Consider the following 26,310-nt stretch of genomic DNA (forward strand, 5'->3'; position numbering starts at 1 on the left):
AAACATAAATTTGCCCAGTTCAGTTAGGCAAATAAGAGACACGGTTTATTATAAAAAAATCTCCTACCTCTTTACAGCTCATCTTATTCTTCTGAAAGAATGCATGACTTGGACACAGTCATTATTTTAAATGAAAACCACGAGGTAGTAGACGCTGAAGTTTTTTTCCTCCAAAAATAATAACGAATTTATGCACCACAGAGTTTAATCTGCAGTGTGGAAGTCTAACGTCCCACTTAAAACTGCATACTCATGGGCTTAGATTAGACAGTAATTAGGTTCAGTGAAAACCTGAAAAGATCCACTGGAAACATTCAAATTTAATTTATTCACTAGCTTTTCTCAGAGTGTTTTTATAAGTAATTAGAAAGACACAGATTCCTGAAAATGCCTTTTTTCACTGAGGTAGACAGAGCAGGAGATTTATATGGCATATTCAGCCTTCCACCCATAGCTGACTGGCTTGAGTTAAGCTCAAACCTGGTTTACAAGTCACTAACAGGCTTGATCCTTAGGGATTTATTTGCTAGTCTTTTGAAATAATATGCTGATGCTTACAGTGCACTATGGAATGGGCAGATGTCTGAAAAACCCAGTAATACTACAGCTGGCACTGCCCAGCCTTTCCTGGCATCCCTGCCACAGAAGTCTGGCACGAAGCAGGTCATGGGTCCTACCAGCCCTGAAGCAAACTCAGCATTGTCCTTTCTCCATCCTGCCCCAGCCCAAAGTGCAGGGTGGCAAGGTACAGTGCAGTCAGTTTGGGAGTAATAAACCAGAATTTAATTGACACTGCAAATTCTACACATACATTCATTTTGTAACACATTTCAAAATAATAAAGAATAACAGACATCTTACAAGGCTCTCCCTATGCTTTAAAATTCATGTAAAGAATGAGGAAAATTGATGACATGTTTATACTAAAACATTTTACATGGTCTCCAGCTTTTTACTGTGACCCATCATTGTAATATTTAAGTGGCTCTCACACCATCTCAACAGTGCCAGAGGAATTCCTCCTGTTCTGGAGCCTGCCATTCCATCTTTTCATGAGCAAAACTTCTCACATTGTGGGTTTACATTTTAGGTTTTTATTTATTTGTGCATATGTGTGGATGTGCACTTGTGTGTGGTTTTAGGGGGGTGACAGGAGCAGAATAAGAAAGCAATGAGACGGAAATGAGAGACTTGGAAGCTGCAGTGCAGCTGAAAGGCATGTTCATAAGGCTACTCCACAATCACACTTCATTTTTAACACTGCTCAGTTGTCAAATGCTTTCTTCCTTTGAGCTCCATGCCAAAGCATGTGAAGATTTCAGACTCATCCTCAAATCCTTTGCAAAAACCTCCAACTATGTCATGAGCAAATGGTGCAAACATTAGAATTGAATAGATTTAGAAACTATATAAAACAAGGGAAGGGTTTTTTGGAAACCATTGTTCTTTAACAAAACACACATCACGTTTCATGTGGTAAGCAGATAAATATTGTATGTTTATTCATTTAATAGAAAATTGGAACGGGAAAGAATTTCAGTGCCACAACAATGTCATAAAAGGATTGAAACTCATTGATGTGAGCTTTAATATGCAACTGAAGAAACTGGATACCATAAATCTCAAACTGACATTGTCTTGCATTATTGCAGAGGTACATATTTTAAATGTAGGCACCAATCTGGAAAATATTTAAACACGTATGTGATTTTATGTCTGGGTATTATATCCATTGATTAATTCCTGTGTGCAAGTGCGTGCATGACTTGACTTAGATTTTTTCCATGCACTACAATTTTTGCCTTTGAGACTATGTATTTGTGAGAGAGAGGTTTGGCATATTATTCAGATTCAACAATGAAATTTGATTAGCTGTTTTTTTCAATTTTATTGAAAGTTCAGGCTGTTTTACTGCCTCCCTATGTGTTCTTTCTGATGTAATGACGGCATTACTAAAAACAGATTACCCATTTATATTTTAAAAACATTTGGGATTTTTTGTGAAGTTCTAAAATATTCTGTATGTAAATTCTGTATGGTGTGCTGAAGAAGTTAACGTTATAACAAAGATTTGCCTACCTTTTCTAGCTACTGTACAATATATTATTTTCCAGCTTTGTGTTAACAACAGACACTATTGTTTAAGCTCCCCAGTTCTCAATCATTAGCCTTCAATTGTTAGTAAAAATAATTAAAAAACAACTAGACACAACCTTCCTTTTTTTTTTTTTTTGTTTATCCAAAGAATCAGAAAAATTGAACACATATTTTCAGCTGTGTTCCTGGCATTTTCAAAGGTATCTGGAAAGTGCTCAGATTTATTTCATGCTTGAATTGAAACTCAAGCATCCTTTTACTTAGTGTGCCTTTTCCCCGAGTGTTTATCAGATAGGAACATTAGAGATCTATTAAGAAAACCACAATTGATTATGAAGTCCTTCTCTTCTAAGGGCTCATCTGTGTATGGGTTTTCTATCAATTTAACTAAACTGATTCATGTAGTTTACTCAAGTTTATGCACTTTTTTCAGCATAGATTTAATTAGCGGTGTGCTTATGCAGTTTTAACTTAATTTTGAAAATTCATATACAGTTGTAAATCATAGTTAAGCTGCAACTGTACAAAACTGTACAACTGACGAGTCCCAAAGCAATCTACTTTAATCCCTTAGAGATGTGTTATTTTTATTAATTTCTTACACCAACACCTAGAGTCCTCACTTCTGGACCAAGCTCCTGCTGTGATAAATACTGCAAAAACAGGAAGATAAATGATGTCTAAAAATAAAGTTTAATTCTGTAGGGCTTCAGTCATTCACATGCTGTATATAGGAACTTGACAAACAAGGGTAAGGAAGGTTTTATGTTCTGTCTCCCTCTTTAAATATCACAACCAAAACCACACGCTCTACCCAATCCCCCCAACTTCCTCTACTTTTCCTGTTTTGCAAGCACAAGGCCCCCAGTCCTATTACAGTATGTGCACAAAATCGCTCCAGTACTTCTGCACAGGCTGACTAGATGGGCTTTGCTTTGCTGGGATACTTTTTGGTACTAAAAGTGGCTGACTTTCTTGCCGTAGTCAATGATGGGAACATACAGTGAGAATGATTTATGTGGACAACAGGTTTGCAGTCAGGCATGCGATGGGATTTTATCCTCATCTGCTCCCTCTATTCAAAGCCATCCAAAAATATCAGGGGTCACCAGAAATCGCAGACCCTCTTGAAGCTGGGTGTAGATAAACCACTGTCAAACAGCCCAGGCAGCCTGTCCTGCTTATGGGGTGAAACTGTGCTGGGATGTTGGGGGCAGTCATGTCCCATACAGCTCCAGGCACACTTTTGAAATACTAAATGGAAGCAAGAAGGGGAAAAGTTTCTTTAGGAACTTTTCTTACTGCTGCTTCTGGAAGACCATTCTCTACTCTGCATGTGGAAGAAGAAAGCTTGACTTAAGAATTTTTTTTTTTTTCCTTTTGGCCTGCTGTTTCTCAATCTTAAGTCTATGCTGTGCAGTCCTGGGGTTCAATATTAATTGAAAGAGCTGATCTATTCCTGCCTTCGGAATGCACTTCAACACACTGCAGAAACTTCAATCATATCCCCTTATAACTTTTTCTTTCCAAACCAAGGTACAGTCCTGTATTCTTCCACAGCTTTTCTCCTTTTAGCTTTCTTGTAAGTCAATGCTTGAAGCCCTTTACAAGTTAACCTTCTTAGACCTTTCACCGTAGCTTAACCCTTCCTGACTTCATATAAAATCATGCTGCTCTTCTCTGGACCTCTGCCCTTTTCTATAGAATGGTGCTAAATATTGGTAACTGTAGTTTAAAACATGATCAAAAAAATCCTTCTTTAAGTGGTATGGTATTTCCTTGAAAGCTGTATTCAATGGTCCCATTTATATAGCTTCGCATTTTCAGTGCCTTTTTGACCACACGGATACAAAACACCATGTTAGTCCTTTTATGATATGTGCACTCTTCAAATCCTCTCCTGCTCTTGAATCTTTGAAAAATACACTCATTCAACACCCGTGTTCACTCAAAACTCAAATTTACTCTTCTTGCTCATGGTTCGTTTTACCTGGCTGAGTCCCTTTGTATTGGATTGTTTGCTCCAGGTTATCAGGTGGCTTCTCCCCCATCCAGCCCCATCTGCATGATCCAAAAAGTTGGATAACAACTTAGTGGTTCTCTCTGTCAAAGCTATTTACATAGAGAGTGAAAAAGTATCGATCTCCAATACCAGTCCCTGTGGTTCTCCAATCATCAGCCCCTTTTTTTCCCCTGGCCCGTAACCTTTCCCCATTCTAATCTGCCCTCGATCATCTAACCAGCTCCTTTCTCTGTTTGAAAATGGGCCCTTCTCTGCTTCACCAGCAGCCGTATGTATTAGTCTCCCATGTGACGCTGTGTGAAATGCCCCTGGGAAATCCAGCTTGATTATATACACAATTTCACACCTGTCCACTTTCAGAAAAAAACCTCTTGAAAACTCCAGTAGATTTGTCGAATAAAAATTACTTTTTATAAAAATCAGCTCACATCTACAACATATTTTATAACGCTACTTATGACCCATATAAAATTCTAGAATTAAGTCTCTTTAAGGTTTAAATTTCAGCACCCCGAGGTAAGAAACTGAACAGTTGAAAACTCCACTTTATCACTTGCTCTCCCCTCCCTATTGTACTTGCACCTAACAGCAGTGTCTGGCTTTTGCCAGTCTTTGTTGTGCAATACTTTATACTGTGTACATGTCACCTGCTAAAAAAAAAAAAGCACTTTTCAATCTAGCGCATGAAAGACTTCAAGCCCAACTTTATAACAGAAGATCACTCAGCTGTGATCACTAAAATTTAGTCTAAAACATGCATGCATAAAGGCTGCGGGCCCCAGTCCTGCAGTTTTGACAGCGTATGTGCTTGGGACAAAATCATCAGATTGCAAGAGCTAGACAACAATCATGGGGACCTGTGAGAGCATTCAAAACTCAAAATAAGTCAGTGGAAAATGTGTGAAGAAACCCTGACTCCTGCAGCGCTGGCTGAAGGAAGCTTTTAAAATAGTTTTGCAAAACACAGTGCATTGAAATTGCTTCTCGGAGCAAAAACACAAAGTGCAATCCGCTGAGCAGTGACGCAAGGGCAGGCAAGGAGCAGTCAGTTAACGCCTTTGCTGCTGTTTGGGATGGTCAGGGTGGGTTTGTGTGCCAAGCTGAGTCTCACTGCTCTGGTCCCATGCAGGACTGCCTGAGTTCCCCCTTCTCCTCCTGTCCTGCAGAGAATGGGGCACTGAGCAGGGATGAGGGGTCTGCTGGAGCTGGGGAGCTGTTTCTCCTGCCTGCAGGAGCAGGAGGATTTCTGAAGGGCTAACCTGTAGCCAAACTGGTACCCAGTAGAGCCAGATGACTTCTGCCTCCGATGTGCTTTGCCCATCCTGTCTTGCCTGGATGTAGCAGATGAACGCCTCATTATCAGATTCCTCTACTTGCTTCCCGGTAGACTTAAATTACCATGTTAAATAGGATAATAATAAACACTGGCCTTTAACTACAGCACATCCTTGTTCACTCAGCATCCTCCCTCTAATCTGATAAAGGGTCTGTGAAAGGCTACTAGGAAAGCAGGAGGCAGTTGTTTCTTGGTGCCTTTCCCCTGCTTTCTGGCATGAGATTGCTGCACAAGCAGGCTCGGCCTCATGCGGCTAGTTCGGGGGGTTCTCGATCCCTGCAAGAATTAACAGGTGTGGAAACAGAGGCAAGGCACAAAAACGACATCGCAGCTCTGACCCGAGACACTTCTGTTGCATCTCAATGGGGGAAAGTAGCCCTGTGCCATCTGCCTGTTTCAGCACTGCAACTCTAAAACAAAAGCAGTAAGGGAAATCTTTCCAGCTTATAAGAGTAGCAGGGAAGGGGAGAAACCTTGGTGGCACTGGATTCTGCCTTCACATCGAGCTTGCTGCATTTGAGGTCTTACAGAAGCTCTTTTTAATAACTACCCTGAAAAAGTCATCTATCCACCCAGAATAAATTATACAAAGGGAGCAAGCTGGACTGGGAACAGAGACAGCTGATCTGCCGAGACTTTGAATCCCCTTAGCCCTCAGAAGCTGGAAGTGCCATTTATTTCAGTGCTGCAGGATTTCCTGCCAATTTTTTTTTTGTGTGTGTATTTAGTTTACCTAATCCCCCGGATTTCTCTTGCTGTAGAAAGAGGAAAAAGTCTTACAAAACAACAGGGGATAAACACATAAAGTCAAATTACTTTGCTGAGCTCTTTCACACATTCAAAAAGAACCAGAGAACTGCAGGCTCTGAAAAGCAAGATGAGTTTCTTACTTAAGGAGGATATTTGACCATCACCCATTGAAATGCAGCCATTCCTGTGGCATAAGATCCAATTAACAAAGCTGCACAGCAGTGGTATTTCTGTGGAAGTAATGTGGCTTTCCTCTATTTTTTCCAAAATGAGTAAAACTTGGCTTTCTACCTCTCTTCCTCCTCTTCCTCCAGCTTCAGCTTTGCAGAGCTGGCAAGTAGTACAAGTAGGAAAGAAATGAAGTAGGCCGTCTGTCGTTGGAGGGTATGAAAGGCAGCCTTAATAACAGCGGGAGAGAGAGAAGCAGCCGATGGTTATTTTTGACAGAATCGGGAGAGACTCAGATTGCAGCTTCATAAACAGCTCATCAGAGAAAAAGCCTGCGCAAATTGGAGAAGCCCCCTTGGCCAAGCTAACAGAAATACACAGCCCTCGTCTGGTACAAGAGAAATCTTTCGAAAATCAAAATGCCTTTCTTCAAAGGAAAGGACCAGCCCCACGTGGCATAGTAACACTAACTTGCATTTTCATCATTGTAATTCATGGCTTGAAGAATATTCAGAAAAAAATAAATCTGAGTGATATATTCACAGGCATACGGCCTGTGAATGTCTGGCATGACACAAAGCCATGGCCACGCAATGAAATGGAAGAAAGACTTTTTCCACTGCCACCCTGCCCCAGCATCCCTTTGACGCACTGCTCCATGAAGCTGGAGGTGATGCAGAGACAGTGGGCAGGAAGCTGCCTTGGATTACCCCAATCCATCTGGCTCAAGTGAAATAGAAAAGGTTGTTTCGTGTGGCTGTTTGCACAGAAGGAGGGCATGGAATTCACCCACATCCCCTAAAAAAGCCCAAACTCAGCTTCATTAAAGAAAAAACATTTACATGGCATAGGTGATGCATTTCTCATGCACTGTGATGACAAGAAGACTATCAGACATTTTTCAGGGCTTTTTTTTTTGGTTTATAACAGAACCTTAATCTCTTACACAGAATCCTTTGTGCTACAGGATTAAGAAAATACAAATCGTTCCTAGTCAAGAGATACCCACACGAAACTCAAGAGGTTTCTATATCTGGCAACCTTGCTGGCAGCCTCAGCCAGGAGGAAGGACAGAGCCAGCATGGAGATTCACTGCTCCAGAGCTTCCACGGGAAAGGCTGACCACTGGGGGAGCTCGCTGCTGTGTCAGGGAAATATAAGTCTGAAGGTTATTCTGTCTTTCTTGAGGATTAATTTCATTTGCTTATTAAAACATATAATGTCTGAAGTGACATAAAAGCATCATCTTGGAGTGGCTGAAAAGAGTCTAAGCAAAAAAAATACCAAAACAACAAAACAACCCAAACCCACCTTTCAAAATGAATATTGAACATGGGGACTACAAGCCTTCATAATTAGTCTACAATGATTTGCATGACCTGTGCTTAATCCTCATGCCTCCCAGCTGCCTGACAGACAGGTACGATGTAACGGGAAACACCACAGAAACGGTAATCAATTACTTTCTTCTGTCTAACCACAATATCATTCCCACTTCATTTACTGCTTAGTGGGAAGGCATTTCTGTGGCCCAGGAATCAGTTCTTTCTAAATGGGTGAGTCTCAAAGTTCAGCATTTCAGTGGTTTAAACTAAGTAGGAGTTTGCTCATCCATAGCAGCCTGGACTGCTGCAAATCCAGTTGCCTGACCTCTTAATACCATCTTCTATCCAGCATTACAAGAAAAAGACACTTGGCAAGGGTGCTGTGCTAACGTAGCAAGGGTCTGCATGCTCAGCTGCATCAGTTCTAGGGAATGGAGGGAGCTGGAAGCAGATCTGTATTGAAACACTGCAACAAAAAATACCTTCTGCTTCTGTGGTACTGGTGGGAGAGAGCAGTCTGGTATGGGACTTGGTAAGCAGCAAGGTACAGTGACATGAAGCCCTTCCCTGATGCTGGTGTGAAACCAAGATAAAAAAGCCATCCCTTTAACTAGAAGTGCCACATGTAGGCAAACCAAAATGAACTAATATCACTCAAAGCACAAGGACCTTTAAATTGGGGCAGCAAAGAGGAGACCACCAAGGAGATCCTCAGCCACATACTGGGGCAAGGAGGAAATGCTGAGTCTGGGCAGCACTTTGCACAAAAGTGCAGGAGCACCCGAGCTGTGCTGTGTGCTGCATGCGACAGCAATAGCCTCTCGCTGAACTGGAAACCTCAGGAGTGCTGCCTTGCACCGGTAGTGAGCTGCTAGCCCACAGAATCGTTTTATGATATTCTCCATAAAGGTTTTTAGAAGCAGTGGTAGGAGAGGACTAAGAATGAATAACTACTGAGTAATCTCACAACGCACGTACAGCTGGCTGTACCTCTGAGCTGTGCTAATTATTTGCAATGCTAGCAATAATTTAATACACGAAACTGGAAAATCTCAAAGTGTAAATGGAAGTATAGTATGTAGAGAGAAAAAGCATTGTGTGAAACAAAATATTCACTGTAAGTCTACATGCAAGCCTATGCTATACTTACATAACCATAGTACACAGAATTGTCACATGCCTAAATATGCATAGACATACAGTTAAAGAAAGCAAAGGACAAATACTTTATACGTGAGTGAAAAAATGCAGAAAGAAAGAAAAAAAAAAACACAAAGCCTTTTCTTTTAGAAAAACACTAGTACCAAAAATCAATCCTTTAACATGACTGCAAAAAAAAAAAAGAAATCAAATTTTTGAAAAAGGGCAGGGCGACTGTTTTTTAATTTTTATTGCCTCTGGAGCAATGATGTAGCAAGAGCCCACTGCTACCCTTTCTCCCCTTCTGTATCCTGAAAATTATTCCCACCTGGGGTGCAAAGAGAGGAAACGAAAGGAAGTAGAAAATTATATTTTTCATGAGCTAATCCTGGGAAAGTGACCGTTCAGGTTTCCATGTCTCTTGGCAATAATAATTTAAACACGGACGGCAATCTTTTGTTATTTTTTGCACAGTTGGAATGCTCGCTTCCAGATAACAGATATTTAAACCGCAATTTAAGAAGAAGAGGAAGACAGTAATCGATAGGTATTCAGGAGTTCTCTCCTCTTAGGACTGCTGCATAGCTCGACACAGTATGCTTCAAAACAGCCCTGATACAAACCTCTCTGTAAATCCTAAAACAAAGTGAGACCATTGGAAAAAAAAAAAAAAAAAAAGCCTGAAAGCAAACAGAGTACAACTACTGTACCTTTACTTTGGGGAGGGTTCTGACTTCTGTCTCGGAGAACATTAATCTGGTAGACAGCTCCGTAAGGCTCAAAAAGTTCTTTTAACTCTTTTTCCGACCATGAACGGGGAATCTGTCCAACAAACATCTTAATGGCATCTGGGTCTGGTTGGTCTGAATGATCCAAAGCTCCATTCATCTTGTTAGCTGTGCCGTTACTAGAAAGTGGAAAAGGAGATGAAAAAGAAAAGGCAAGTTAGGAGACTACGCAGTTTTCATATGCACTAGATGCAGAAGATGATGTCAATTGGCACACAACAGAAAAAAAAATTGCTATTTAATTAATAGCATAAGTATTACGAACAAAAAACAACGCGATTACATTTTTCATTGAGTCTGGTTTTCTCTGCAGGCTGCTGCTTAATGTCATTATATAAGAAGAGAGCTGCACAACGCAGAGTGGTACTTTTGCATTTTAAAGTGGAGGAGAGTTGCAAGGAAGTGCAGATTTCTCTCCATGGCTGTTGTAAACAGAACTGCAGTGAATTCTCACTAAACTGGCTACTGGCAGAAATAAGACAGTGCTGGTGTGTGTGTGCGTGTTTTGTAATAAAGTCACATGAAAGGAATATGAAACACTTGGCAATCTGTCAGATGACTAATGCAAGATGCCAGCGATGAATTTGCAGATTGTGTGAAGCATCCATGTGTGCATCAAATTAGTATGATATTGCCTAGAATGGAAAACACTCCAGCTATGCGGCTGGATGCTGCCGATTAGTTGCCTACGCTCTTTAAAAAGGAAAAGCAGTCTGCAGAGTGCCAGTCCAAAGCACATTGTTTATTGCACCCTGGCACACAAAAAATGCACAATTCAAATGGAGAAAGCAGTGGCAAGATTGCCTACTTTGCTCAGGAAACTAAAATGATGCTTCAAAAAGTTTTTCTCCATGAAAAGGACATTAAGTGTTTGAAATTTTTCACACCCCGTAAATTTTTACCCTATCTGATCTCCAGATGTCCATCTAAGTTCAAAACAACTCGACACTTTTGCTGGGGAAAAGCACTTAACCAAAAAAAACCCACTCTGTGAGACATATGACATGTTATGATTTAGGAAGAGTTGTACTCTTAGAAGGAAAACAAAACATTTTAAATACTGAACAGGAACACTGAATTAAAAAATAAATTTTAAAAAAACAAACACCTTGTGCCACTATTGATAATTAAGGGCAACCATTTCAATTAATTCTTTGGCTAGCGATTCTGTAATGATGATAGTTTTTTGATGCTTAAATTTCAAGAAAGAACGCTAATGAGATGTGACTTTCAGAGTGCTCCTCCCATCTTCCCACCGGGGAAAGGGGGAAGAAGGCATGCGTGCAGCAATGCTGAACGCTGATCATCCCAAACTTCAGGCATCTCCGAGCCACCTGCCACTATGAAAAAAAACTTGGCTTTAATTACAAGTTATCCATTTGACAATTGGTGAGGGCAAATGCCTAGAGGAGAGCTTTAAGAGCCCCAGACCTATATAACTGGACCCAAATGATATCATATGTGTGAAAAAATGAAAGAATGGCAAGAAAAAAAAAACCATCTTTGTGTCATCACAGCTGTAATGTGCAAAGACAAATTATTTAGTCTTCCATGCTTCATCTCCTTGAAAGAACACCGCACCTGAACATATTAAATGCCCATATTAACTTTTACACTTTCCCTACTCACTGCAGGAAGGAGAAAATTATATTAAAGGCAGATTTTAAACCAACAACAAGAAGCAGGATTGTCACTTGTGAAGTGTCTTTAACACTGATCAACAGACAATGGGATTTATCACACTCATTTATTAGACAAAATTCCTATTGATCCTACTGGGAGCCTTGCATGAATAAGAGGCTGAAGGATTTGGCCCAGCCTTTTCTATTGTGTTTCATGCACAAATGCCCTCTCTTGCTTTACACATGCTCTTTGTCTGAAGATGCTCTACAGGTCCCAAGCACACCGATGCAGCCATCATGATTTCTCCAGGCATTAGAAGCTGTATTTTCCACACATACTTAATACTTGACAGACAAAAAAAAAAAATAAAATAAAAAAATAACCGGCACCCCAAACTCTAAGAGACAAAAAACCACCTTAACTCACTTGAGTGATGCCCAATGGGAACAACACACAAGACTTTCAGGGGGTATTAGGCACCTATGTGTCATTTAGACCTCTGGAAAAACCACTCTATTTCCTATTTGTTTATGTAAAACCCAGTGCGTTAAACAACCTTCCCTACAAGAATAAAAAGTAAATTGCAGCCCTATAGCTTAAAATAGCCAAGGAAAATGCTCACACACTCTTTTGGACCTGCAAAGATAAGGCTGAGCTGTGCAGCCACCGGCTTTGTCCTGTACTCAGGCAAGTATTTTCCTTCAGAAATCAGCTTCACTTTTCGCTTCATTTATTCTCTGCTTTGTTTACATTAAAAAATGAATTGAGTTCCTTTTTAAATTATGCCCTTCATCTAGTCTCTCTGTTGGATCTCTTCCTTAAGAAATCCACACATAATTACTATGTTAGCCCTAAATTACAGCAGAGGTCATATTTAATAAAGAACAAGTTTATTCCTTTGCTTATTCCCTTACCCACAGCACCTTTACCACCGAGAGCACTACAATTTCCATCACTAACAAGACAATTTGGAGGAAACCACAAAACCTTACACTTCTAACTGTTTACTCAGGTTAATTGCCCCATTACCATCAAGTTCCTGCTTTGAGCTTGAGGTTCAGGCACGGGTTAGATCTCTTCTAATTCAACACAACGCTTACGCACTTTCTTTACTTCGGTGGGGCTGAAGTGGAATTACATCGATCATATTCCTGAAATGTTTTATTGGGTAAAGATGGTTAAACGCCCTGACTGCAGGTGTAGGTTACTGTGTGCTGTGACACAACGCTCCGGGGGACAGGCTGTGTCACTCACTGCCTGAATTAACTTAGGCAAGTCATTAAAACTTCTCCAGCTTTAATTCCACCATCCTCTGACAGCTCTGCCAATCCGCTAACTCCTGCAGATTTAGGAAAAAGCAAGCATAACTTAAGACTTTTCTATATAATTCTTTCCTACTGCAGGGGGCTGGGGTTTTACTGAGCTGCCTACATTTTGGGGAGAGGGATAAACAAGTTGAACCCGTGGAGAGGGCACAGCCGGCTCCTTGTTAAGTTACTTTTCCTTTGACTTCAGTGCAAATGAAGGCTACCAAGCATCTTGGAGGAATGGTTACCCCCTTTGTTGGGGTTTTAAGGAGTACATCAGCGATGTCACACCAATGGCACTCGCAGGAGCATCCTCATCCAGTGCCAGCAGTAGGACTACAGCCCACTTGGACAAACCAAATAAGTGCATAAAACAATAAGGAGATGACAATGAAAAAAATCTAATTATTTTATATATTTTACAGATCTGCAGAATACTCAAGGAACAGCAAGCATAAAGCACACCCACTTGATGGTTCAGCTATCACTGAGCTTCTCCAGGTCAGTGCAAAATACAACCAAATATTTTTGATGCCCTCCCAGCCAATCTCTGCTAGAGAGGAGTTCCCTTCTCCTCCCCCAGCCTTCATCTTCACCCGCTGGCAGTTGCTGCCCAGCATTACAACCTCTTAGTCACCAGCAGCTGTAGGGGTTTTGTTACTTCTCCCTGCCACCGCAATGCTCTCGGAGAAAGTGACTCCTTCCTTCCCCATCTTCCCCTCTCACTTTACCCAGGAAATAACAACACAGGAGAGAAACGATGGATGAAACTTTCCGAGAGGAGCCAAGGCAAGCCTTGCAACAGCTCAGGACTACTTCTTGAAAGCACGAGCGCAGCGCTAGCTGCGGCTAGGGGACACTAATGAGAAGAGAATCCCTTGACAATTACTGTCAGTACCCAAATGATGACATACATAAAAAAAAAAAAAAAGAAAAAAAAAAAAAAGAAGAATTAGATTATGTGGCTTGCTGTCTCTACACCGCAGCAACCCTTCCCTCTGTGGCCAATTTAGCCCATTGGACTCCAGGGTGACCCAGCACATCATCTTTGCTGACAAGGTGTCATCTGTATTGGAGAGAGCAGCCCGAGGGCAGAGATTAAGCCACTGAGTCGCTGGCTGCTTGTGGTCACTGCCAGAGCATCCTCTCTCTCAATTTGTGCCAATTTTCCTTCTAATAACCTAACTACCATTCCATCATTTCAGCAAGTTGACAGGGACACTCCTTGAGGAGCCAGAGATTGTTTTAATATCACTGCTGCTTAAACAGGGGCCCCGGCAAAACCCACTGGATGCCTTCTCTGCCTCTCCCATTCATGTCTGTAATTACAGCCAGGCTGCTAAAGTGACCTGATCGCTATGGAGAGAGAGAGGCAGGCTTCGGAAACAAAGTCTGGATCAAAAGGGACCCTCTTAAATTCATCACTGGTAAGATCTTTGGCATTAATCCTCGCTCATTCCCATTCACAAACTAGGTGTCAAGCCAGGTGTTGAAAACCCATTTTTATTGGGACTGAATGGGTTTGCACGACACCGTGTTTTCAATTCCTTTGTAATCCTGGCCATAACACCTCCCGTTCTTCTGTTTTGGTCAATTCCTCTCGCAGTCCTCACCCTACTTCAGCGGCTTTGCTGTTTTGTTGGAGATTTGCCTTTTTCATGTCCGATGGTACGCGACCAAACTGCACATCCCTGGAAGAACACTTCATTCCTGAGCACCAAAACGACAACGAGAGCATGCTAAGGAGCAGGCTGCAAGTGTAAAGCTGACTAAATCCAACCTAGCACGGAAGCATCAAGGTTTTACAGCAACAGATATTTCCATCTGAGCTGCCAGGGTACTGCACAAGTTGACTGAAGGGACACCACCACTCCGAAGGACTCCAACCACTGGCAGAAGAGACGACAACCATCACCTCACCGTGCTTGAAAACTGTAACTGCTGGCTTATGAGCAAATTTTATCTGGAAGGACCCAAAAGGGCTTTATAAACTCATTGTTTAGAGAGGAATGGCTTCATCGTAAGGTGACAGACGGCAGCTGTTTAATGACATGGAGCATTATCGCACAACAATTTCAGCCAGGAAGGGTAGAACAATACCATACCCCATTGGAAACTGCAGGGGGTTGGGATTTGGAGACACAGAATGTAATTACCTAAATTGGATTTCGGCCAGCAAAATGAGGGCCAGAACCTCTGACAAAACAAAATGAGACAAAACAAAAAGAAGCTGTTCTATATTTTTAAGCCGTAAATGACCAGGTCTCTGTATTTTTTGGGAAAAAAAGTAATATCCAGAAGCTTTCTGGCCCATCAGTGTTTTCACAGGGCAGTAGCTCAACAGCAGCTCAGAGGAAAGATGAAGTTTCATAAATCGTTAGCTGCTCCTGTGTCTTGTACAGGTTTTGGCACAACTATAAACCACTAGTAAGAATAACAATAATAATTATTAAGTTACAGATATCCATACCGGCAGCTGCTGAATGACTCTGACATTGCACCCGATTAATGCCGCAGCACACAGCGGGACAAGCAGCGCATATGCAGCAATGCCTACAAAGTAATATTCTCCAGGTTTCCCTGCGCCCAGAGGCAGGGTGACAACTTCTGGTGGCTGCATGACTTGCTCAGCTGTGTTTCTGCTACCCTGAAAGGCCAACTGCAATTTCAGGAGGGGTACCAAAGCTCTGAGTTCAGACAACATTCTCTCTTCGTCTTTAAGACCCATAAAGCCTGAACAAAGAGCCGAGTAATTCTTCATCCATCCAGCAGAGAGCAACAGCACTTGCACGCACAGACCACATGAACCACACGAACAATTCTCATGGCTTTTAATACCTGGCATCCAATGCGGAGATTTTATTCTTGTCAATAGCTAATAATACTCAAGTGCTCATGTAAGCACTGAATGGTAAATGCAAAGATGTTTTTTCTCCCATTGCTTCCATGTCTGCAGAAATTATCCGTAAAAGCATAATGTTGCTTAAGACAATGGAATCTTTTTTTTCTGCCCTGACAAGCAATCTAAATTTCACAGTCATTTTTTTCTGGTGGAGTCAGTGTTTAGCTGTAGCTCAGGTTTGCTAACTCACTCTGTATTTTGCCTCATACGAACCATGATAAAACGTTGGTCTTGAAGGGACTGCTTGCTTCCTGATCAGTTCCAAATTTAGTACACGCAATCCCTTTCATGCCTTAAATGCAAATTTTCCGTAGGGTGAGGAAGTAGCATCCTGTCACCGAGGAGGACTGATGTGAAAATCTAGGGAAAAAAAATCCTTTTCCTGTATTGAAATTTTTCTTGATGGGAAACATTCTGGCTGGGAGAAGGAGAAGCAGAAGGAAGGCATCTTTCAAACAGCTGGGTCAGAATTCATGATGCTAAAAGTGACATGGGAAAAGTACTAAACCACACACATACAGCATCAGGAGAGAGCTGAATACACCTGAGATACAACACATTATTCTTCAGAGATTCCTCATTAGTATTACAGGAAGGAATCAAGGATACGTATGGAAATCATAATAATAGCTATGTTAAAATGCAATTACCTTGTGCACTTGTGGCGCAGATTAGAGCACAGACACTCCTTTGTGCCAAGGCTTGTTGACTTCCTAAAATTAGCCCTGAGTTGTGCTCACCAAAGCTAACGAGGTCGTGTCTGTCCTGACCTGGCTACAACCTCCCCCAGGCTCACTCCTAACTATTTACCTCTAGAGGCCAATGGCTGCTCTGGTGCTCGGCCTCTTGGTTGCTGCACCACCTCCATTCCAAAACACTTTGATTTGAGCCTGGGGTTGCAAACCGAATTGTGAACATCCTTTGCATACGTGTTTAAAACCAACGGTACTGCTTCCTAGAACCATAGAGTCAAGAAGCAGTAACTCTGCAAAAGCTTTGAACATTTGCTATATCACACCTTCAGAAAAACAAACAAACAAACAAACAAAAAAAACACACACAAAAAAACCATCTCATAATCACAAATATCTTAAAAATATATATTCAATGTAGTGACTTCAAGCTGTCTCAACTCTTACTGCTAGTGTATGGACCTCTTTTATCGGAAAATTATTTTTTGGAACATGCAGTAGTGCTTAGTGATATGCATGTGCTCTACATGGACAAAGCTTACACAAATTAAAATATATATTTTAAATTTAGATTATATGCACATATATAGAGAGAAACAAGGGAAAGAATGAGTGCAGAAGGGAAGATAAACAGAGAGAGAAAGAGCTGTTTTTTCAAGTCCTCTATTTTGGAAACCAATTAAAATATCATTACTAGTTCATCCAATAGTGGCAGCAAACAATTAAACGCGCCATCTGTACAGGTCAGGACTGGGTGGTATCTTTCTGTTTATGCTGATAAAACTTATAATGGTCTACTTTCAGCATATTTAAGTATTTGCCTACACTAGCCTGTTGATTTTACTAAACTTAAACTAGTAGAAGCTCAGTGTTTGGTAAAGGACGGCTGCCCTTTAACAGCTGAAGAAAGCCAAACCCATCCTAACCCTTACTTTCTTGGCTTTGACCCCTGTCTTGTTCAGGTGGAGGGTTGAGGATCACTCATTTCTACGGACACATGATAAGAATGACTAAAAGTGCTTGGAGATCTGCACCGAGAGGCCATGTATTAGGCCCAGCCTTTCTCTTCCAGGCTTTCCTGCAGGATTTGGGAGCTAATTAATTCAAGGCTGGATGAGGTCCTCCAGGCAACACCATTCTGGTAGACAGAGTGCAGCTTTGGTAACCACCCAAGAAGTCAGTTTTGCTTCCTGAGCAGAATTTACTACATTAAACCTGCAAACAAGGTTAGGTCTGTTGCTGTCAGGTGTAAGGTTGGTGCATTTCTAACTCTGTGCAGCAGGAAAAAGATAACATGAGTTTGGACATTACCAATAAATACCAAAAGTGTGATGTTTGAGTATCTGTTTTCTGTTGGCCAACTAACAGGTGGATGTCTGCACATATGGTTTTGGCCTGGATAGGTTAGCATTAACAAAGGCTTCTCATTTATCATTTTTCCATCTCTACATTAATCTCTGTTATGGCAAGAAGAGAACCTTGGCTGCTCATCCCAACTATGATGCTCATGAGCAGCGACTGTGACTTTCTGTTCCACTTTTACTGTACCCCACACTGATGTTTCTCATTGTAATCTCCTTGGAGCAGAGGTTGAGCTTTTGTGCAAAATCTATCTTATGTTTAAATTGGACTCAAATTGCAAAGGGGCCCTCTCCACATTACTGTAAGTCGGACAGGGCCACAGAGAGCACTGATGCACTTGCACAATGACATTACAGTTTTGGGGCACTGATTGACACCATTTTTCCTATGAAGTAGAGTTTCAAGTGGCTGACTGCTCAATATTAACGGTGTGGATTATCAATGCTTTGCTTTACACATATCTGCAGTGAAGACTACTTCTTTCTGTATGGCAAGAAACATTTATTGATGCTACTTAAAAAAAAAAAAAAAGGATTTGAAGATTTGATTACAAACAAATGCTTATATATTTGTGACATGCCAACAACCACATTAGAATAGTACCAGGCTTTTAAAATTCAGGACACGTAAGACCATCTGTTTTCTTGTCAACAACATCAGTCTCTCTTTCCACACCTACTAATCAAAATGTACTAAGTTGCTACTCAACTTCCTCCTTCTTCTGCCCCCAGAAACATCAAAAGCAATAACGAAGGCTTAAAAATATATATTTTTATGTAGTAATTAATGACGTGACAATTTCAGCAGGCTTTATGTGCAGGCTGGCAGTTACCTGCAAGTTCTTCTGAGGTTTGCAAGGTCTTGCCTATTTCATGGCAACCTGTGTCCTGGAGCTGGGGAGGGATGGAGAAAATGGGAAGGAATCCTCCAAGCATTTGTTTGGAAACACAGCAGTGGTTTCAGTGCACTAAAACCGAATGATTATTGCAGGAAGTACTTTACAGCATGACATATTTTCAGCCTGGCACCCACGTGTGTAAGCACTTGTACCCACTCGCTGCTGAGCTTCACAGAGCACAGAGCTGGTTCCATAGGGCCCAAAAGCATAAGTCAAAAGAGAGGGAGGCCAACAGCTCACGGCTGACAAGGCTGCTTTACCTAAATAGCTCCCTTAAAAAGGGAATGGAAGATCACAGCACTGCTCTTGTTAAGGGTCCTGCCAATTTCAGTTAGCTGGGCTTATATATGGGAGATCTGAAACAGACAATTAAAGCAAGCTGTGACATTCAATTTTCTTACTTAAAACAAAATATCCTATCAGGCTTGTTCTTAGTCCCCCCTTCTACAAATCAGAATATATGAAAAGATTATTGTCCAAAGTATGATGCAATTGTAATTTTAACAAGTTGAGCATCATTATAGCAAAATCCCCCTCAGCTGATTTTTTTTAAACCGTTTCTTCATTTTTTTTTGACACCACATCTGGCATATAGAATACAGATGATCATTTGTTTATATATCTGTCTAAATGCCTTTTCCAAACACAGCCAGATGGAGCCTTTCAAAATCAAATTAATTTCAGATTAATTCACTCTGGACCCACTCCAGTTTCATGACTCTATGCTTTGAGGCACCATCTAAATTGATTTAGAGTCATGAACTTAGAGAGCACAAGTCCTTAGGTATAGAAAAAAAATATCTTTCTTGCATACTGAAAGAGTCAGCAAATCAAGAGTCCGCAATCGTAAGTTTTTGCTGCTTCAAACAAACTCCCAAATCAATCTCAGAATGCATCAGTCTATATAGTGCCAAAATCATCTATAAACACCTCCATATTTCGCCCCCCAAAACCACACCAGAATTTATATCTTCAATGCTCTAACATTCCTTGATGAGCCCAATACAATTTATTGCTCTAATTAAAAAGCAAAATAAAAAAATGTTGCTCTAGACCTTGCAATAAGCAGCATAGAAAGACAGGAGACAGGTAATAAAAACCTCCACTGCAATAGATTTATCTAAGGAACTATAAACAAATGTAGCCTGCAAACACTGTGGGCTTGCATACTGTCAATCCTCTATGGATGCCTTTATTATCTCACTTGTTTCAATTGCAATTTGGGTTTCCATGGAGATGTAACAGTCAACTCTGGAAAATTATAAGATAAATGTCAGGCAGTGATAACGGTGTTAATGAAGCTTCATTGACAAGCAGAACTATGCTTCAAATAATAGGCATATTTCTATTAGCATATGTATAACCTGTCCAGAAAAAGAAAAAAATAAATCCCAACAACCAGGAAAGACAATATTAAAAAATTAAAATGAAACTGTATATATATAAAACATGCAACACACAATGAAACATTGCATCTATGTGAAACGACGAATTCCTAACAAACAGAAGAGATGTCGGTTCGAAATTTAATTGCCTGATTCCTTTTGAAATTTCTGCACTCTGCCATCACACTGAAAAAAGCGCTCAGCTGACATGCGCAGAGGCACTTCTGCATGGTGTGACACTTGTTTCCCTACAATGCAAGGCTGGAAGGATTTGCTTCACAAGGCACTTTGGAGCACACAATCTTCCAATTCCCAAATACAGCTGCAGTGAGCTGTTAGAAAAGACACAGACCTCACCTCAGTGGAAACACAACCCGCGTCTACACAAACACAGCTCTTGGGTGCTGGGCATGCTCAGGGTAGGGTGGTCAGCCCCCCACATCTGGCTACATACTGGGCTTAATGGGATGCTGCTGGGGTGACTTGGTGGGCTTGCCTCCTGCCTCTGTACCAACCAAGCCCAGAGAAGTCATATGGAGAAGCTGTCAATTGTCTTTGAAGGACAGTATCCAACTTTTTGCTTTCTACACATGGAAAGGTTTTGCTGAGCTGGAGGTCAAAGAGGTGATAAAGTTGTTTTCTACAGCACACAGAGGAACACAGAGCATTGAGCTTTGCTTCAATGAATCAAGGTTTGATTAGGGCAGGTTGGGAACTTCCACAACCAGCTGGGGAAGGATCCTGACTACTGCAGTACTTAAGGTTTCATTTTGGCATTCACCAAAGTCAGGAGGAGCAGAGCAGAAGTACAGCAATCCTGTCTCAGAGGTCTCTAGGACAATTTTTGCAGATGGATGAGATGTGCTAAGATAGGCTATTCCCTGCCTATCCACTAAGTGGTATTTCTGCTGGCTGGAGAGCCAAGAAGTGCTAGAGGTTGTTCCCATCTCTTCTCATCCCACTACCTGGGCTTTTTAACTCTTCAAGGTGGAGCCAATTGTGTTGTAAGAGTGAAGAGTCTTGGAATACTGGGTTCTGGTATTAGCTGAGTGTTAGAGAGGTTACAGACAAAACGATGACATTGAAAATCAGAATCAAGCTTGGTTTAGTGGCAGAGAAGGGTGAAATCTTAAACCTACATGCAAACAAAGAAGAAAATACTTACCCCTCCCAAGGCTTGAGAATAAAGTATGTGGGCAGGCCAAACTTTGTGTATTATGGGAAAGCTTTCAAATATTACTGGGATGAATAAACTTATGAAAATATAGCTCGACTGAACATCTACATGCAGTGCAGGAGTCAGGATGACTTTTCCATTTACATGGAAAATAAAGCAGTGGTGTGGGGTCGGGGGGGAGATGGCTTTGCACTTTTTCCTTTCCTCTCCACTGAACTCCTGTTCCTCCCACCTCTTCTAAATTCTGCCTGTTTAGTAAAGGACACCAGGAGTGCTGTCTGGGAAATGCTTCCCCATTCTTCAGAGTGGCGTATGATAATCTTTGGTTACGTATGGCGTGCAGAAAAGGAAGTAGGAAAATTACCCAGCCTTTCTGTAGAGCAGAGCTCAGCTCTGATCAGATTGCTGGACAACCACGAAGTCAACAGGGATACATATTTCTTTGAAGTCATATTGCAGGAAGTTTAAAAAACCCCAAACTTCCCCGTTTCTGAATCTTTTATAATCACTCCTCTATACTACATACTAGAAAAACCTAAGTACCTCATTAGATTTCTACTGAAATGTCAATAGTTAGAAAGTCATTTTCCCCAATGATTTCCAACATACTTATAACTCTCTCTAGTGCTTTTTTTGGAGAAAAAAAAAAAAAAAAAAGCCTCTCCTATGACTGGTTGTTGATTCTGTGTTACACCATGAGTACTCATGCCAACTTGATGGAAGAGTGCCCTTCCAACTTGATGGAAGAGTGACAACTCTTCAACTGCAGCCGGGAAAATCTTATATACTACTGCTAGTGTTGAATGGTGTTAAAACCAGGTTGCACCAGATGTACCACTACCAACACATGCAATGGTGATATGTGGATTACAGAAGAGAAACTGGCTCCGAACCCAGAATACGAAGCAATTTTTAATGAAAAAAAAAAAAAAACACAACGTGTGTGCTGGGTGGAAAGCATTGCCTTGTACACATGGCAAAATGGGCCACGCTGTCTCCATTTCACCCCTGTTGAAATTTCTACATCCCACTGCAATATGTACGCTACACTCTTCAAAACAGGATTCTTTTTCCTTTGTATTTTGGGCTGCCAACATTTGTACTTCAACATCTACAGAGAGAGTGGTTATGTAAATGCACTGGCGCACAATTAGTCAACAGAGAATGTGAGCTCTAAGGTAAATCTTAGTTAAAGTACAAAATATTATTTAGTTTCTTTTATTTACCCAAATATTACAAATAATTTATTTTGCTCCCCTGCATTACATGGTTGCAATATTTTTTTAAGACTTACAAGAAAATAAACAATGATGTATAATTAGGAAAGGAGCAACTCCCCTTTTAAGAGCATCATTCAAAGAAATGAAAAACCTCAGAAAAACTGGTTTAAATTTTGCTAATAAACATACCATGAAAAATCCCAGCATCACCACACCCTAACACACACACTTCCGAAATCATGTGGGAGTCATTTATGGGGACACTGCTGACTTCAAAGGCAGACCTTCATCTCCGAACAAGCTGAACAGTGGAAAACCATCCGAGCTCTCTGAAGCCTCTTGCCAAACCGACAGGCAAACACATCGTGAAACGTTGTTGAAAACTGTGTTTTTTAAGGTCATAGCAAATACTTGCTGCAGGAGAAATTTGAAAGGATGAGATAACTCCTTAATTGGATGTTTTGGACAGAAGCTTGTTCTAGTAGGTTATTTCTTCCCATGGAGGTTTTACTTACAAATGAAAAATGAATCCAGGTTTTGGGGGCTGGCTGGCACCCTTCCAGAAGAAACAGGAAAGGAGGAGATGGGAAAAATGGGAATAACATTCCCATCCTGTTGGCTATCCTGTGATGTACAAAGCTTCTTAACTTCAAAAGCCCTGTGCACCAGCAAAGGTAAGGCTTGTAGATGTATTTTTAAGCTCCCTGTAACGTACTCGACCTGCAGAAACTTGGCCATCTCAGGTCTGGCTGGCCGTTAGCACCAGTGGGAAACGTGGTGTGATTTATAGAAATCTCTGTCATCACACCACAGGGTTAATTTCTTTCCTTCTTTTTTCTTTTTTCCCTCCTCCCCTGAAAGTGGAAAACTCTTATTTGCGATGACAAGTCTTTGGAAAGCCAGAGGATTACTAACACCATGTGGTTCCCCAAGATCTCCAGTCCTTTTCCAACTGTTTTCCCCTACAACCCCTCTCTGTACGGACATCGTCACCTTCACTCAGCAGATGGAAAAAGGAAGAAACCTGCCCTGGGGCATGCGGAGGCACCTGGACACTGCTGATGGGAGAACACAGACCTGAAGCTCACAGGTGTCATTCGCTTGATAGGGGAAACACAGGGGAATCCAAGGGGCAGAGACGGCATTTTAATATAGGCCCATTTGTTTTAATGATCTGAGGTCTGAACCTTCTGGGTTTCTAAGTGAGAAAAATAGAGGAAAAAAAAAGAAGATTGAGTTTTCTTGCTTTGGTGTAAAGAGGGCAGGAGTGTCTGTGCCTTGTGCCCATGGGGGCTGTCAGCTGTGGACACCAAACGTGGAGTTTAGTGTCCACAGAGCAACTTCAGATTCATCAAGAAGGGTATTACTGACTGCTTACTATAAGGCACATCCCTTCTCATGCTATAACCATCCTTCAGAGAAGACAAACGCCTACAGAGAACCAAACTGGGATGTGTTGCTAATAGGAAAATGCAGAAGACAATGCAACAAAGAAACTGGTTTCTCAGCCACACTCTTGTAAGTCTCATCCCTTTGCTGTGCTTATTTCCTTCACCTTAGAAGGGGAGCATTATGTTCCCATCCCAGTGAAGTACCCTGAAACAGTCAGAAGAAAGCACTACATGAATGTTGAACTGTTATATTATTAAAGACAAAAAAACAAACCCGAAACCTTTCATGATATGCCTTTTTTTTTTTTAACTTCATGCAATTCTGATTCGTCTCTTAAAAGCAGTATTTGAAAATTATGCAACACAGCAGAAGTGAAGTACTTTTCAAAGCCTACTATTATTATTTGCGTTGCATGAGCATCTCTGAGGCCCCAAACAATGCTGGCTGCTTTTTAAGTAGCAGACCTAATTTTATTAGTAAGCCCAGATGTTTTCCCACTATTTTCATATGTTAGGAAACATGATGCACTCCCAGAGGACTTTAATAGGTGGTTAAGAAAAAAAAAAGAGGAGAAGGAGACACAGCACGTCTACATTTACTTATCCTACCAAGCCAGGAATATTTAATCTGTTGTTTCCTACCAAGTATCTTCATTAAGTAGCCGAACATCTTGAATGCTTCTTTACTTTTCTGTGTTTCCTTCTCTCTGTGACTGGACTGAATGCCAATACAGTTGACTGAAGTAGTTTATGTTTTATTAAAAATTGTCAGACAATCTGGGGGTTACCATCGAGAGTTTTCTGTCACAATGGGTATATGTTCCATGAAGTTTCAAGATGGATGGAATGCAAATCTGACGTGCCAATTCACATCTGACATCACTCCACATTTGTCAGTCACTTATCCAGTACATCTTCTGTTGCCCTTTGCTGTTCCACTTCCCCAGGGAAGTGGTCATGGCACCAAGCCTGCCGGAGTTCAAGAAGCATTTGGACAATGCTCTCAGGCGCATGGCCTGATTTTTATTTATTTATTTATTTAGATGGTCCTTTGGGGACCCAGGAGTTGGACTCGATGATCCTTGTGCGTCCCTTCCAAATCAGATATTCAAAGATTCTATTTATTTCGAAGATGCATTCTGGAGCAGAGTTGCATTAGGCTGAGATGCTAATTAAAACTACCTTGAAATATTAGCAGCTATACAACATTTGATTGGTGTAAGAAGAATAGTTTGGATATGAAAATTGCTATTAGCTTTTACATAAAATAAATTATTTAATAAATTCTAATTGCCCGAGGGATTTTTACAAACAACAGGGATTAACAAATATAATGTATACAATGCATTTCTATGTTTAATAAACAGAAAAATCAACCTTGACAGCATACTTTTGCATATTTCAGAACAGATACACAGCCCATGTGGAAAAGGAAAGCGATTACAAGCTTTCCCTTATCCACATGGAGCTGTAAGAAGCTCAGAGTCAGCAAAGGCAGCACACTTACGACAGCAGTGGACGTGCCACTGACAGCTACATCAAAACTATGCATCCTTGAGGAGTCATTAAGTCTAAATCACAGCTTGTGATTCCTAATCTTACACGGTCAATGGGTCTGTGTTTCTTAAAGACAGGAATATTGGTGCAAGTAAGATTTTGACTTTAGGAGATCCGCTTTACTAGCTCATTCTACGAGTGCTGCAGAAATGTACACAAAGCTTTACAAATGACCTCATTTCTACCAGGAAAGGACAGCTCAGCTATGTTCTATATTTTCCTGAACTGAAAGGAAGGCCCCACAGCCAAACTGTCATGTCTAATCATTGTGTTGCTTGAGCGTGTTTAAAACAAACAAGTTTTTTTTTTTTTTTTCCCTTTAAAAAACAAAAGCCATGGAGCAATTGTAGTGTTTGAGAGAGCAGGAGCTGCGTTTTCTAGCACATAACCATGACACCAGAAGAGCAGTTTTGCCCAGTTTGATGAATGAGCCTTATAGGGATACGTTTTCACCTCATTAATGATCTGAGCTGATTATTCCCTCCCCCCACTTTTCCTTTTAGGTCATGGATCAAATGTGACCCACTTTCCTTGAATGCTTTCCCACCATCTCTTTTTCCCATTAGAGTAGAAAGCCAGTTGCTAAGGACACATTACAAAGCCCCCACGCAACCACTAAATATCTCCCCACCCCAAACACACACACTTTTCTTCTCTTCTGCCTTTCTGATATCCTCCCCCCACCGCCGCCTCAGCATCCACTCTGAACAAGATCCTGCTTTACATTCAGGAAAGCCAACAACTGCTTATAAGGACAAGCTTAGCACGAGAATAGGATTTTCTAATGACTACAGAGACTCCTGGGGCCCTTCATATTTAAAAAAATATAAAGGCAGCAGCCTTGGTTTTTAATTACTCCTAATTCTAAATCTCATGGCCTTAAACACAATAGCTCTTTCAACTCGGAAAAAAAATGACACTAATCAGTAACAGAGTCCCCTGCGCAACCTGCTAGCCCTCTGATGGCATTGCAGTGTTTGCACTGTTCTGATTTTTCAAGGTTGACCAATGAGTCAGCAAAGCCACGATGACTTAAAAGCATTAAATCATGCAAGTAAAATGGCTTTTTTTTGCATACAGTGCTGGATGGGTTGCAATTAGCAAGGGGAATCAGTACAAGGCAAATATTGTAAGAGCAGGGAGAGACAAATAGGGAATTAAGGGAGATG

The 26,310-nt window shown here is 41.1% G+C and overlaps 1 protein-coding gene across 19 annotated transcripts in view; it reads right to left on the reverse strand.

Moving 5' to 3' along the window:
- CELF2 (CUGBP Elav-like family member 2) overlaps window positions 1-26,310 on the reverse strand; it is a 560,320-nt gene that overhangs the window by 122,358 nt on the left and 411,652 nt on the right. For 18 of the 19 annotated variants that reach the window (XM_084506670.1, XM_084506664.1, XM_084506666.1 and 15 more), the window contains one exon: window positions 9,550-9,746. In XM_084506670.1, the coding sequence (XP_084362796.1) occupies window positions 9,550-9,727 (178 nt within the window). In that variant the 5' untranslated portion in view covers window positions 9,728-9,746. Of the gene's footprint in view, window positions 1-9,549; window positions 9,747-9,910; window positions 10,066-26,310 lie in introns of those variants that run through there. The other variant, XM_084506672.1, reaches the window with a different exon arrangement.

This window comes from Aythya ferina (genome assembly GCF_964211825.1).
Source record: "Aythya ferina genome assembly, chromosome: 1".
In the NCBI taxonomy this organism is placed as follows: Eukaryota; Metazoa; Chordata; class Aves; order Anseriformes; family Anatidae; genus Aythya; species Aythya ferina.